Below are 16,099 nucleotides of genomic sequence, written 5' to 3'. Positions count from 1 at the left end.
GGCACAAGGATGGTGGTCATAGGATCAGGGTTTCTACCCTTAGCTACTTCTGCTCTGGCAGGGCAAGTCCAGCTTGTGCACTGGTTTCTGGTACCTCGCGGGCTCCTCTTTCTCTCAGGCAGCGCCAAGGCTTAAGCACAGGGTGCAGGGTGGGAGGAGCAGCCGTTTATAAATAAGCTCTTTCCCTATGTTTAGAATTTATTACAGTGCATGGTGATTAACACCTGTTCAGGCTTTAATGCTGTCTCCTGCGCTGCAACACACAGAAAGATGGAGGCGCCTTGATAAACCCAAGATTATTTTAAAAGCATGTCACATAAACACAGCACTCCCCACCCCATAGATAGCAGCCACTCTTTGTGCACTAATACACATGTTTCTAAGACTTAAAAGCAGCTGTCTTCATCTACATATGCAGATATAGTTACCAATCTAGCTTACATTTACAAATGTGTGTACAGAGTTGGGCTTGCATATGTACTGGGGACTTTTCTGTGACCCACATTTATCAACATCCATGTCTTGCACAAAACTGCCTACTTTTCAAGTATAACAGGCTCAGGTGGCAGAGCAGTAGATTTGGAATAGGTAGAGGTTTGTGACTGCTGAAGTGCAAGGGCCAATGAGCTTCTGCATTTATACCTTGAAGTAGTATGTTTATGGAGAAATTTTAATTCCAAGGATCCAGAAAAAAACAGTTTCTCCCACGGATCTATTGCCAATGAGCATGATAGATCCTTAGTAATTAATATTCTGCAGCCAGGAGAGACCAAGGAGGCAGAGAGAAATTTTGAGAGTTTCTTTTTTAAAGGTTTTCTCTGATTTGTCTTGAATTCTTACATAATTAGCTGTTTTACTGTGGCCTGAGAGGTGCCTTCCGTTCTGCAGAGCACTAGGCCAGCTGTGCTCCCTGCCAACACAGCACTGGGAACCCCATAGTCCTGGGGCAACTAGCACCTGCCCACACCTCAAGGCTCTCTCACCATCACATCTGTCTGGCTGCTTTCAGCCTGACAGCCAGGGACTTTTCCAGCAGCGAGGACTCTGCCAGACTTAGGAGTGCCCCCCGTATGCCCCTAGCCCGAGAGGAGAGGTACTATGCCATCCATTCTGAACTAGCGTGGCATTGCCTGCGTTTGGAGACCCAAAGCTGATCAGCATTGCTGGAGCTCTGAATGCTATGAAGCCACCCCAGGGCTCCACAAACCAGGCATTAGTCTTCTTCCAGGCTTACTAGATAGTTCGTTCTCCCTGGAGCAACATGTCAGCCAAATGCCCTGTGATCCATGGGACACAGTGTCCAGAGCTCTCTTCCATGTGCTTCGAGTTGAATCTCTTTTCCAGAGAAATTTCTGGAGAAATGAACAAAGTAGCCTGTGGGGCTGGTGATGTCCTTTTCTTACCATTTGATATAGGACAGTAAAAGACAACTTTTTTAGTTTCAGCTCAAAGCAACAGAATGAAATCATCCATTTCTGGCCCATGGGCTCCAGTGGCCAAAAATACACTGAGCTGAAGTGCCACTTGGACATTTGGCCTGCTGTCAGACTCTAGAGGACTCTGTAATGAGGATTCCCCTAATTAGCTTGAACAGGGAACTTTACTGCTGGGGGGTGTGTGTGGGGGGGTGGTGCTGAGGAGATTGTAATGACTCTGCATCCCTTGCCAGGGCATAAAAGCTACAAGAGGCACTCTTGCTGTCTTGTGCTTCCCTTCTCCCTGCCCAGACACCGGTAACGTTTGCAGCATGGCTCTAAAGCCTTAGCTTTCTTAAGTTGGGTACCAGGGAGCACACTGTGAGGGTGGGGAGGGTTTCAGTTTACTGCATCCACATACTGTTTTAGTAACACTTCCCAATTCTGTGACACCTTCTATCCAAAGCTTTCCATCTGCTCTATGAATGGCTCTTACCATGGCTGTAGGTGTTCTTGTTGTTATTTAGTATTTAATGACCCCTAGAAGTAAGGCTGAGGTCATAGCTGTAGTGCTTCTGCTCTAGATAGGTGGATAAAGCTATCCGATTTTCCAGACGGGACACTGAGGCTAGAGAGACAGGTGACTGTGTCACTAGGATGAGTTGCAGTAAGAAACAGAGCCCAGCAACCTCTATCTCTGATTATCTCTCCTAGTCCTTTGCACTAACCCTTGGATTGTGGCTCAGGGATCAGACTCCGTTAACAGCCTGGCTTACGAGCATTGGCAGGGCATGTGGGTGACCTATGTTACAAAAGGGTAGGTAACAGAGGCTGCAACAGATGCCAGCAATAAATTATCAGGAAGTACACGCAGACATTTATCCCTCCCCCACACTCTTCTTGACGAGTGATGGCAAAGTCCCTTTCCCCTTTCCAATGCTGAATTGCTTTAGCCTTTATCAGAAAAGCAGCAGGGTGAGGGAGGGCATGGAGGATGCTTTAAGGAGATTATTTTTTTTTCCTCCCCTTTCCTTGTTGCTTTAGGATTCCTGTTTTATTACCATCACCTCGTAATAGAGGAGGACAGTGGTACCCCAGTGTCCAGTGGCTAAAGCATGTTGTTCTATGTCTCTTCCTTCATCAGCCCTTGAGGGGCAAGAGTCGGCACACTTGTCGGAGACATGTCAGCCATGTGGTCTGATTACAGCAACTGAAAGTTCGTGAAGTAACCCGGCTGATGAGTCCTAGTGAGGAATCATGCCCCTGACAGTACCACAAGTGGGTTTAGAAGGCATGGAGATGATGCCCATTGTTGGTCCCCCAACACACCTAGGTCAGTCACGCAAATTACTGACCACAAGAGGTCACATTGTCTCAGATGCTTCTCCTTATTTATTGTCTATTTGGACTGCAAAAGCACCTAGAGGTGGGATCCAAGCTCAGCAGCACTGTAGACACATACAGTGTGTGTCGCTGCCCCAGTGAGCTTCTAAGCTAAATAGCTGGGGGCTTCATTTCCAGCACTTGCTGATTTATTAACACATGTGTTCAGGATTCATTAGTGTTGTGTTGTCACAATCAATGGAAAGCACATTTTAAATTCACACTAGAAACCCAGCTGCAGAAGAAATGGTGCCATCAGACTTGCAGTGATCAATCACAGCTAAGCAAAACACCTCATACAAAAAGCCGTAAAGTAAGTAGAAAGTGTGCAAAACCCAGTCGGCATTGTAAGGGACTCTGCCACATTCCTGATTTGGTGTGAATAAAAACCTCACCCTATTCTCTGGGATGTGAAGAGGTCAAAAAGCTTCTGATCTTTGGAATGACAATGTGTAGGCACCTCTGAAATGCAAATGTGATTGGTGTTAAAAAATGTTTCCTCCCCAAGCACCTCCGAGAAATACCAACTTTATCCCCATTTTATGGAGGGGAAAACTATGATAGATGTAAAAATGGCTGCTGAGTTTGGCTGTCTGAAATTTCAGCTGCCTATCTTTTGATACTTCATCATGAGAGCCCACATCAGTTCCCCACTCCGGATTTTCGAAGCTGCCAGGTGCAGTGCTTGCACTGGATCACTGGGGCTTGTAAACGCTCTCCTGTCCTGCAGAGATGATTTGTAGGGCTTATCAATGTTACACAGAATAAAGGAATTTTGGCCAGGTTTTCCCAAAGTTTCCTGACAGGCCTGTGGCAAAATCAGGAGAAAAGACAGTTTTCTTGATTCCTTATGCTGTACCTTAACCAGGAAACATTATTTGCATCCCAAGCCTCTCTGACCCAATGCACCATAATGAGACTTGGAGATGTCGGAGGGGCTGGAAATACAAAGGGCATCAGGCCTCATCAGACCCTTTGAGAAAGCACAGAACCTCCAAAGGGGAGCCAGGGCGGGTAGCACTGATGGGAAAGACCCAGATTGCTATGGAGAAGTGGGATTCCTTGGGAAGCTGTGGAAGCAGGTGGGGAGACCAGGATATCCAACACGGGAGTGACAGGAAAGTCCCAGCACAGTGAGAGTGCGGCATATGGAGGAGGCCCAGAGCAGCAGCAGGAGGAGAGCTGAGGGGGCAGTTGACAGGAAGAAATCCAGCCATGTGTGTGCCAGCATCTTCTCCGAGTATTATTGAATGCGACAGACCACGTGCATGTTTCCTCCATGCAAAACGGAGGCAGCTGAGAAGGGAAGCGGGTGAGGGAGTGGGAGAGGGCCTTAGAGGAGGGACACGTGAGCCGGCTACTCAGTTTCCTCCTCTTTTTCTTGCCACAGAGTGATGTTTTTGTTCTTCTCACACTGTTGGCAAAAATTGGTAACCAAGTGAGATGTGGAGGGGGGTTCTACATGAAGACTGAGATAACATTTTCTGATCCAGCTGGGAACAGTTGTCTGTGGGTGGTGTCTTGTCACCAGCCCTGCCAATTCTAATCCAGATCCCAGTTTTTCTCTTTCTCTCAGCTGTGGAGTGAAGAGCCTTCTCTACAACTTTAATTTCCTGCAGGGGTTAATCCCATGGTCAGTAGTAGCTCAGGCCCTTAATCCTTGCACTCAGCCCCTTGACAGAAGGACTGCAGCTGCTCCCGACCCAGCAGGTCTGAGGGAGTCACCCTTCTGCTCCCAGCTCCTGCTTTGCACCCCGCAAGCATCCTCCAGCTCACTGGCATTTAAAATGCTGCTCCCCCTCTTCCCACCAAGCCTACCCCATGGGTGTGGATGGGTGGCACACCACAGGGAGAGGCTCCAAGCAGAGAAGGAGGCTTGGTGGGAGAATCCTATTTCTGTGGTCCTCACCCCTGTCCCCACAAAACACACAGGTATTTTCCACACTTCTTAGTTGGATGGTGCTCCAGATCCCAAAGTAATCTCTTGGTTTTATTCAGGTGGTGTTCAAGAAGGAGGGTATGTATGGGCCTATATTTGTGAAGGATTTTCTGAGGACTCAGAAATTTTGACATGACCCAGTACCTTCCCTGGGTCTCTTGTTAGGGTCAAAGTATGCAGCAGATCTGTAACAGAGAAGGTGCCAGCCTGTCTGAGGTGAGAGATACATTTACATGCAGAGTAGTAGATGCAGAAAGATAGGAAAACATAATTTAGCAGCATGATAGGAAAAGATAAGGTTTTTTTTTATCAATATAAGCTCTCAGTTCACAGTACTGTCCCTGGAGTGCTAAGCCAGATGTCTGTCAAACAGTATGGCCAGACTGCCAAATCAAGGGGCTTCCAGATCAATACCAAGAAAGTCCTGTTATATCTGATGGGGGCCAAGGCACTTCAGCCATAAGCTTTTCTCCTTGTGCTTCCTCATTCCTAGAATTGGGTGAGCTTCTGCAAGCCTGGGTGATCCTGTGCACACAAAATGTCCCACACCTTCTTGTTTGCCATCATTCATGTGTGCATTAGCCCAAGAACTGGGTTTGCCTTTTTTCGTAGCCTTTATTCTGAAATAAGCTGGGACCCCAAGTTTACCAGCCGTCCTAGTGCTTGACACTGGTTACTTTTGCTTCTGTTGGAGAAGCCAAAGCGATGGAGAACTGCTGCCACCTAAGCTGCTGAGTGAGAGTCCCTCCGCCTCTTCCTCACCCAGCACCTTGGCTGTGCTTCCCTGGCGGCTGGCCTCTCAGAATCAGACCACCATCTGTAAGGGTAGTGGCTCGCCACTTCGGCAGTTGGAGCAGGAGGAGGGAGAGGAGGTAGAAAACATGATGGGATGAAGGAAGAACTTCACTACCATCTCACCTCACAAGCCTGTGCCCCGGGCGTGTTCACAGGGGCAGGGATTATCCATGCATATGCAGCAGTGGGTCAGCGCACAACGTGCCAGCAGTAAAAATCCTCTCTGCTCTTATCGTAAGGGGATCAGTGACCCAGCACGCACACAGCTCCTGGCAAACCTCCCAAGGAAAGGCTGACTCTCATTGTTTGCACACGATGCATTTAAACTGAACTCTGAAGGAGACCTTTTGCTGATTTCTTTTTTTTTCCCTTAGTGACTTGTATAGATCTGTTTCACTTGGTTGCCACTGTGGCACGAGGTCAGTGGTGCTGCCTGTTAGAGAAAGCCTGAAGCTCTTCTTCCCCTTCCCTATTGCTTCCCATCACCTTGCCAGGGCATCCAAAAGGGGCATCCTTGCAAAGTCCACACAAACTGCATGGGGTCCAGGCTGCTGCCTGCAGCTTCAGGGGTGCCTGAGGATCTCTGGGACACAGTTACACTCTTTATAAGCTGGGAACATTGCCCATAGCTCAACAACATGTGGTGATAGCTCTCACAACCCAGAGCTCCAGCCAGGAACTTTGGATGCATCTGAGTTAGCACACACATCAGAGCCCCATGCTGCAGAGCTTGCTGAGGCTAGGGAAGGTCTTCAGATTTGATATGACTGTATTTTTCTGGAGTGTTTGCAGCCACAGAAGAGGCATGGCAACATTCACATCCCGTCAAAATCACAAAATGCAAGCAGTTTAGAGAGCAGGGCCCACCTTCAGCTCCTCTGCCCCCACACAAGGCACCTCACAGCAGAATCACAGCAGCAGCACACCCTGCTTTGGGGAGCACCGGCAGCAAAGAGCCTCACCAAGCGCGGGAAGAGCCCAAATGATGAGTGCTAAGCCAAGTTGCTTCCAACAGCTCTTCTCCAGACTCAGTATGTGGTCCTACTTTTTTATTCCTTGCGTGAGGGCATAGTCCGTGGGGAAGAAAGTTCCCCAACTCGCCAACCTCCTTGGAGTGAGGAGGAGAGTAGTAGCAGGACTTGTCTTCAAAGTAACAGCCTTTGTTTGCAGTCAGTCATGAAGTTCAGACTTGTATGGCCCCACTGTAAATGTAGGTCTCAGTCCTTCCTGTGATGGGTGTGAGGTGTTGCAGTGTATAAATAATGGAAAGTCTCTTGTTTTCCCATTCATAAAGAAAGAATCAAGAAAGTGTCATTTTCATTTTTTTTTAAAATTGCCATATGATAAAATATGCCATTTGGCTTGCAAAGCCAAGCACTCAAATGTGAGTTAATACCTACGCAGCCTTAATTCAGCCACTTGCGTGTGTGTGTTACAACACAGCCTTTGCTTATCCAAGCAAGTACTTTTTTTTTTTCCACAGGACCCTGTCCCATACTCGATGCAAAGGACACATTATACTCAAGCTAACAATGAGGATGTTGTAATAAATAAGGCTATTTTTATAAAGTCAGCATTAAATATTAAACCACAGTTTTGGCAGATGGCCACAGCCTGTACATTCCTAATTTTGCGGGTGCCCAACATAAGACCCTAGGGGCCATTTTGCAGAACTGCTGAGCACTCACAGCTGTTTTCCAAAATGCTGGCAGCTTAGCCAGCAAACTGGTACGGTCTCGAGGACTCAATGGCACCGAGAGCCAAGAGGCCCCAAGCTCTGGTTCTGCACCTGCTGCTCCTTCCCCATGTGGCTAAAGGGGAAGTCTCTTTTCCCTTCAAAAGCAAGGAAAATAACCACTGCCTCTTGCCTCATCAGTAGCATAAATTCTCTATCATCAGCTACAAGGTAACTGTATCAGCGAATGTCTTCAGAACACCACAAGACAATGAATAATGATGTATTGCCTGCAGGGCTTGGATGGCAGGCAGTAAGCAAATAAAACAGGCACGCACTTTGCAGTACCAAAAAAAAAAGAAATAACAGCCCCCTGCTTCACTCCCTGAGCACCATTTAGCTGGTGCCCTGAATGAGGCAATTTATGAAAATACAGCACGTGATCCTATCAGTCAGGACTCCAACCCAGGGCAGATGGCATGCTGCACCGAATCCTGACATTTCCTAACTTTCAACTGCTTCTTTTTACAAGGTGAATAAAACCATATTTCACATAATCCCACCCCTCGCATCTGAAGCAACTTTTCCTTCCATCTCTCCAGCCTGGAATTGAACTGGTTTATGGAAAAAAAAATTTCTTCTTGCTATTAGGTTGCCCTCAGCCCCACAAAGCATTTTTGTAAGCCAGCATTTTGGTAAAGTCACGGCAGGAATAAGCTATGTGTTACAAGGTATTTCCATGCAGTAGGGACAGAAACAGCCCAGGACTCCAGCTCCTTCCCACTAAGAACTGGAGTATGTGTCATGGTGTAGCACTCTGGAGCATTACCCAGCCGGCAGGAGCATCCCAGTATGGTCATTTGAATGACGGCTTGAGCCACCCAGGGCTGGGACAGATGTCAAACGGTGTAAGCAGCTGCTTGTAACCAAACATGGCAAGTGAAGGAAACTGCTTGGTCTCTCTTTTGAATCAGCAACAGGCAAGTGCTGAAGAGTCACCGAAGAACTGCCCAGAAATGCCCTCCCACAGGCTTGAGCCTGTCCCCATCCTATTCCAGCCTCCGCTGCTCCCTGGATGCTCCTGTCCAGGTATCCTCAGGGCCCTGAGCGGCTGCTGCTGGCCCTCCCTGCTGCGCTGAGACTTAGGTCTGCCTTAATCAGGCTTCTGTGGTGTTGAAGAGCCTAGAAAAGCCTTTCTGCATCAGGCTTAGAAAAACCAGAGGAAGAGCAGGAAGCTGGAGTAGCTCATGAAGATATCTGAGCTGGGAGTGCACCTTGCTAGCGTGTGACATTTGCTTTGCTGGAGGCAAGGGTAAAGCTATGATCTGGTATAAAACTTACATAAGAGGGCTTCCCCCCCTTTCTCTTTGCAAACAGCCCCTTTGCTCAGGATTTAGCATAATTCTTCCAAGTGGGCAAGATACACTAACGGGGACTGCACTGATGTCTGACAGGGAGACAACTCCCGCAAGCCTTTCGCTCATGTGGAATAATTCCCTTGCAAATGTTGTTTGCCCACAGCAGTTAGAGGAAGATCCGCCCCCCGCCCCCAAACAGACCCGAGTGACAAAGCTCAGAAGAAAAATGGTCTGCAGTTCTGGAAAGGCACCCCCTCCTCCTCACTGCTAGAAATGTCCCCTGCTTTGTAACAAATCCCTGTGTGCCTTTAAGGGTCCCCCTGTCTTTTAGGGGTTTCCTTCTTTAAACCCTGCAAAAACAGCTGCTCCAGTCCTTCCCCAAACGAAATCTGCCTTTCTCCCTCCATCCTTGGGTGGCAGATCAGGCACCGGCAGCAGAGTGGATCTGTTCCCCGCTCACTACCTTTGCCATCAGGGATGCTCTGGACGTGGCACATTCAGGCTACCTGACGGTCCACATGACGGGGCTGGGGCCTGGCTCAGTCATGACCTGGTTGGAGAAACAGCTCCAAACATCCTCTCTCCCCAAACTGGGAGAGCTCCAATTTTACACGTCTCTCAATTAGCATGAGATACAGTGGCAGTAATAAACTGGGCAGGCAGTGGGAGGAGGGGGGCAGAATGCCCCGAGTGGGATGTATGTATGTGTGCACGTGTCCATGCATGTGTATATATGCACACGTGTATATATGCACACACACATACACACATGCTAACGGTCACACGTATACCCCTATCCATAGACAGCTTCACATCAGCTCATTCGGGACCTTATTCTCCCCCTTTCCTCCCAGGCAGGGCTGGAAAAGGCTGTGAAGTTTCTCTGTGCTGTGTTTCACCCCCACCCTCGGGGCTGTGCCTTCCTCCCAAAAGTTTAGAAATCCCAGGCTCAGCCTGCAGGGATGCTGGAAGCAACTTGGGACTTATTTTTGGCTTCACTTGTGATATGGCATCCTTTACTTCATGTCCTGTGGTCGTATCCATGAGCTTTGTGTGTGAAACTGTACATGCATGCGCACACACACACACACACATATACACACCCCTCATCCTAACGCCTGTTTACTGAATGCCAGACCTGTCCAGTTTTGTTCCTCACTTCTGCATTTTAGATTGTTCTTACTAAGACAGCGATCCAAAATGATACCCAGCAAAGCCACCATGGGTCAGGTGCGTGGCAACTCACATGCTGGCCCCTCTAAAAGCTCTGAGGAGGGGACAAAAGCCAGGGCTCTCTGGGAGCTGCCCAGTACCCGGTGGCCACAGCAGTAAGGGCTGAGCCTCAAAGCTGCACCTGAGCTGCCCGTGCTGCAACGAAAGACACTGGTGCCATTCAGAGCTGGGAGAAGTTGCTCCCAGCTGCCCGCACTGAAACTGGACTGGAACCAGTACCAGCAGCCTCTGCGGCAGGATTGTCGTTCTGCTTTATTGGGAAGATTGCTGCCTGTCAGCCTCGCACCACCGGGACTTGTGCACTGTGCCGTCTGGCAGACGGGGCTGCCCCCGACCGCCACTTTCCTCCTTGGGGAAGCCAATTGCTGGGGGGCAGCCCCACTGACCTCACATAGCCGGGGGGGGGGGGGGGGGGGAGGGGGGAGCGGAATTCAAAAGAGAGACGTCTTTACTTACCTCTCTCAGGTTGGGATGGACCCTCTTATGATAACGGCAGCTCTTCCAGCGAACCCAGTACAATCCCAAAGCAAATCCAGCAGAAAGTCTCTCCGTTGCCAGCTGGGCTCTCGGTGGACCTTAGCTGGCAGGAGCCCCTCCTAGCCAGCCGCTCGCCCCACACAGAGGGTAGAGGAGCCGCACGGTGAGACAGCAGCGTGGGAAAGGGACTGTAATCCTCCGTAAATAATAAATAAGGGGAGAGGGAAAGAGAGAGAGAGGCGGGAGAGGGAACGACTGCGTGCGGCGAAATGACAGCTGGGGGTACATCTGCGATGGCAGCAGCACACGCACAGGAACGCGCACAGACAGTGCAGAGGAGTCACCCCGCCAGGCAGGCAGGATCTGCTCCGAAACACCCAGAGGAAGGAGCTCGGGAGGTTTTCATTTCTCTCATCCCATGCTGGAGAAAGGGCTGTTGCTGTCAGTCCCTCTCTCTCCCTCCTCCCCACCTTGCTGCCATCCCTCTTCGGGTGCCGGCAGCCGAGGGGCTCAATGAGGGGTGAGGAGGTGACGGGGCTGGGGGAGCTCCCTGCAGCCCCTCGGGAGGCAGATTGGTCAGGCACAGGTTATGAGAGGAGGCACCGAGCTGAACGCCTCCTCCCCTTCTTCCATCCCTCCCCTGCCTGCTATGGATGATGACAATAAACCCAGAGAGAAAGGGGCGAGGAGGAGCAAGGACGAGCCACACTGTCGGCTGGGTTTTGTGTAGGGGTGAGGCAAGTGGCTGCAGCAAAGGGAAAGCAGTGAAGGGGAAGCAGCAAAGGAGAAACTGGGGGTCTGGGAGCAAGGCAGCCCCTTCCCACTGGTGCTCCAGAGACGGCGGGGGGAGGTACAGTGTGTCTGACTTAAGCAAGAGGTGCCCACGGCAGGCTGGCTCCATCCTGCCCAGCCACAGTGGCGGACCCCATGGGCTGCTGTAACACTTCCCGGCTTGGATGCAGCATGACCTGGCCTCAGCTTCGTTGGGGATCTGGGGAAAACTTAGGACTGCTGGCGGGGGGATAGTGGGACACAAGGGGAATGAGTGAGGGAGAGGAGTGTTTGCACCCACACTTTTCTCCCCTGAATTTGGTGTGCAGTGGGGAGAGTATGCTTGGCCATACGTCCAGCTCAAGTGTCAGGTGCAGTTACATCCATGCCATGGCAGAGGCATTCTCTGCCCTCCCTGGCACAGCCTGCTGGTACAGGGGTGCAGTAAGCACCCGAATCCAACCCACCTTCTCTGTCAGGCTTCTCTCTGTGCTCTCCCATGGGCTCCTGCAGCCTTCCATCCCACCAAAATCAGACCCCTCATTTGCCTTCCTCCAGCTTGCTGAGGACCTCGGTAGCCACATTTGCAAGAATTACTGTTGTGCTGATCCACTTGAACTGCCTCTTCTAGTAGCACAGGCAGTATGCCCTTGGTTTGGGCATTTTCTTCTTTTTAACTTACCTGGAAGTTATTTTTTGAGTAAAATTTTGAGTGGGGCAGCTCCACTGCTGGCTCAAGAGGGAAAATGGGAATATTTCAAAAATAGGGAGTGGGGAATGCAAATGGACAGTAGAGGCAGGGCTACCCTGCTACTCTCATATGTTCTTCCATTTGAATCGCAGGGTTTTATTTAACCATCAAACCAGCAGCCATGAAAACAGGTTTTGAATGGCAAGGTACACCTTGATAAGCAGGATGTAATCTTGTGACTCTGTTATGCCTTTCTGTCGTGTGGCAGGCCCGAGAATTAAAGCTTGGGGAAAGATCCTTATGAGAACAGCATATGGATAATCAAGGAGACAAGCCAGGGAAGGCAGACAGAGAGACAAGCAGAGGATGAGCTAATGAGGCAGACATGTTCAACAGAGGGATGAACAGGTGGAGGGGAAGGCTCTTCTTCCACGGTGAATGGCATCATGCGACTGGAGAAAGCCGGCTGCAGCCATGCAGCAGGTGCCACTTGGGTTTGCAAGCAGGGTGCTTGCTGGTGTCATGCACAGGTCTGGGTAGCTCGTTGACATGGTGAAGCAACGTCTAACTATGCAAGGTGTGCAGCATTGCTTATCCTCCTGTTTTATTTCATTGCTGGGAAGCCACAGTTGCACAGGTTATTTACACATTAGTAGGAATAAAGCTATTAGCCATGGTCTCTCCAAGGTTGTTGCTGTGCTGCACACCAGGGCCACTCATCATTTCATGGACCTCAGATCTTCCCACTCCTGCAACACGCTCTTTGACACCAGAGCAAGAAGGCTGATTAATGATCAGTTATACTTTGGAACAAGCAGGAGAGGGGGGTTGTTCCTGTTTTTTCTCTCTTACCTGATCTGTAGCATCATCCTTACCTCAGACTGAATCACTGCTTTTGTCCTTTCTACCCATCCTCACCAACAGCCTAAAGGCAGCTGAGCAACTACTTGTTACTAGCACTGTGAGGGTGTTTGTGGCCTCTTTCTCCTCAGATCACACATCTTCCTCAGGTCACCTGAATGCGTGGAAGTTTCTCACAGTCCTTGCCAGGAGCTGCCAATCCACCTTGCCTGGCGAGGAGCAGTGCTGCCAGGCAGGAGCGTGGAGCAATCCCTCTAGTATGGTTCCCTGTGATGGGTACCATTCAGACAGACAAACGTAGCTGCAAGGCAGAATAGCCCCCAGCTTTGCTTTCAGTGACCTCTTCAGACTGTGCTGTGATGTGAGGAGGAGAATGGTGCTCACTGCAGCTCCTTGGGGAACAGTTAGAGATGTGTACTGGACTGTTGGGAAGGAAAGAAAGGGCTGGTGCAGAGAAGATGAGTAAGTGCAAGCCCCACAGAGAGGTTGGGCTGCAAAGATTCCATCCAAAGGACAAGTTTCGCTGACAGATGGCACAAACGGGTTAGACATGGCTGTGAGCAATGTGGAAAGAGGAAGGAGAGACCTGGGAGACTCCACTTTCTGTCACTGCCACCAGTCACCAGTGCAAGCCTCCAGGTACTCTCCTTCCTCATGTTGCAGGCAACTCTGTCTGAGTTCAGTACATGCTACTCATGCCTTCTGGGCAGAGGCAAGGATTCACAACCAGGGGCGAAGTTCCTTTGAAGAACAATTTGTGGATAGATGTTCCCACTTGCAAAAACATGAATCACAGAGTAAACCTCTGCATTGCAAGGTTAGTTATGTAGGTATCAACTGCTCTTCAAGTCTCATAAAAACTGTATGTCCTGGGGAATGTTCAGTCCCATTGATGTGATCTGCTCTGATAAAGGGAGTAGCTCTTTCTTGATATGGTTTTAAAGGATAACAATGAATTTATTTAAAGCCACATACCAAATCAGATGCGTGGGCCTCATCGGACTCAGCAGCAACAACACCATTTGCCTTCTGTCATGGACTGCCGATTTGTCAGCAGGTGCACCAAGCCAAACCATGCCTGGTGAATCTTCACCTGGGCTGGAGTCAGCCTCATCCTTTCTCCTTTGTTTGCATTCTTTATCTGGTTTGTGCTCTGTGAGGCGTAGGGCAAGGCAGCTCTACAAAACCATTCCTTTCCCCCACGTACAGTCAGATTCAGCCTACGGCAGGGAGAGCTGGATAAGAAATGTGCCTGTGAATGGAATTTTGTAAGATGTACCAGCAATGGGAATATGACGAGGACACTGACACTGGCATAAAAGGCAGAGCTGCTGCCAGGTGCCAGGGTCTCTGTGCATGCTGCAAGAAAATATACCATTGCATACTCCAGATTTAATTCATACACATTTGAATTAGAGCATCAGATCATACTGTTAACTTAAAAGCACCCACATGCATGATTCAGATTTAAAGGATCTGTTCCCCTCTTTGAAGCTCCTGCTATTCAGAGGAAATCTGTAGAAACAGCAACACTTCATCCGCCCGGTATTGGTGGCTGTGAAAAAAGGCTCAAACTCTCCCTCTCTGTACTTCTTTTTCTCCCTCACTTGCACTTTATATTCTATTTCAAGGTCCTGCTTGAGGCTGTAATTCCTGCAGAGCTCTTGGATTCAACTAGTTGACACAGAGCCCGGTTATTGCCCGTCACTGTGCCAGGCTGTGCACGACAGCGCTGGTTATTACGTGTGCCTGCAGGCAACCTACCTGGGGACAGCTATGTTACTCTGTCAGGGAGACCCTGCGCCGTTTCTTCTCCTGTGGAGCTATGTCTTACTTCAGGAACATGGTGTTGGGAATAGAAGAGAAATTAAGCCAAGAAATTAGGACGCACTTCATTAAGAAACACACACACACTTTTGCTTAGTGGAGCGTGCACTAGGCTGGGACAGGGTAACAAAGCTCTACTTCTAATCGACAGTTTTCTGACAAGTGATATTCATATTTTTGGGCTTTTGTAGTGGCTTAGGAACAATCTAAATCACTGTGGTCTCCCCTCAAGACAGGTGGGTTTTCAAATGAATCCCTTCCTCACACTGGCCTACTTTATTTCTGATTGATGCTGAGGGGTGCAGGAGTTGAGGCTGGGGTGATCAGAAACATCCATTCTGGGCAGGTATATCTACAAAAGACAAAGATGAAAGCTCATGCGCTTGCTCTCTTGGGGGTTTTTTGGTAGGATTTTTTTTGTTGTTAATTTGTTTGTAGCTCCGTACTGTTTAATGGGAGAGAGGTGTCAGTACTTCGGTACAGCAGTCAGTGCCCCCTTTTCCTCTGCCTTGTTAAACCTCTGACTCTCACTTGGCAGTCTGACTCAGCGCTGATCCCCCAATGCTTATCATTCACACTTGGAAGCAGGTTGCAATTGTGATTTCCATCCCATCACTTCAGGCAAATATTTATCCGTCCTTTCCTAACTTGTGTTTGTCTTTCTCTCTCTTGCACATTCCTCTTTTCATCCTCCTCTCTTTTTGTTTCCCATAGCGGTGGGTGTGCAAATTAAGCTGGAGCTGCTCCAACGCAAGTTTTGGATGTCCATGCAACAGGTAGGAGCATCAGCAATCATGCAGAGAGATGATTCAATGCTCTTCAACAGCTAAGTTGATGCTGTGTTACGTCATATGAACGCATTTTGATGAGGACTTTTGTGAAATTCATATTAAAAGATTTATGAAGTAGATAAGTTTGAAGTCACACATTTCTGTAATCCTTTGACGGCACTAATGCTGTGTGAGCCACGAGTCTGTTCTGCAAATGCCGTGTTGACAGTGTCAGTATCCTGGCCTGGCATTAGCTCTGCTGCATATGACACATTTAATTGTGGAAATATGCTTTGTGCTCATTCAGCCTTTCAGAAACCTCATGGAAATCTGCAATTTTGGACACATGGAAAAAAAAAATCTACCGCCGTCTCTTATCATCTTGATAACAGTAACAAAATGCTACCAGCTTGCCAAAATAAAAATTATTTGCTCCAGGGATAAGCTTTCAGTGTTGTCCTAGTTTTGGACACTCTGGCTGAACTGAGAGAAGTGGCATAATTAAAACAGCACCCCGGTCTGAAAGGGAGGGAAAGTGAAACACCTGTCCTTTACCACCCAGGGTCTTTCCCCTCAGGCTTTGCTTTCGGGGAGGTATACTGGAGGGGTGAGACTGATGGGACCGAAGCAGCAGGCAGCAGAAGCAGCTCTGCTGTCAGGAGAGGGAACTGTCATCAGACGGAGATGACAGAGAAGATAGGAGGGCAGGAGGCTGGTCAATGAGAGTCAGAACACATGGGGTACACAAAAGCAGAGTTGGCAGTGGTGGCAGGAGTATCCTTGCAGGTGAGAGATCCTATAAGCCTAACCTGAGCTAAAAAGACTTCTGCAAAGCATGTGAGCACATCCTCAAGCATCAGCAGAGAGCTGCATTTTAAAAAATCTCCTGAGGGCCATATCCAGG

The 16,099-nt window shown here is 49.1% G+C and overlaps 1 protein-coding gene across 1 annotated transcript in view; it reads left to right on the top strand.

The window, feature by feature from the left end:
* CACNA2D4 (calcium voltage-gated channel auxiliary subunit alpha2delta 4) overlaps nt 1–16,099 on the top strand; it is a gene marked incomplete at its 5' end in the record, with an annotated part of 132,115 nt that overhangs the window by 89,933 nt on the left and 26,083 nt on the right. Inside the window, one exon of the mRNA XM_082479730.1 lies at nt 15,140–15,201. Coding sequence (XP_082335856.1) covers nt 15,140–15,201 — 62 coding nt within the window. The remainder of the gene's footprint in view (nt 1–15,139; nt 15,202–16,099) is intronic.

This window comes from Vanellus vanellus (genome assembly GCF_965231255.1).
Source record: "Vanellus vanellus genome assembly, chromosome: 1".
NCBI lineage: Eukaryota > Metazoa > Chordata > Aves > Charadriiformes > Charadriidae > Vanellus > Vanellus vanellus.
The sequence above is the reverse complement of the archived record's forward strand: the minus strand, read 5'-3'. Positions and strand labels throughout refer to the sequence as shown.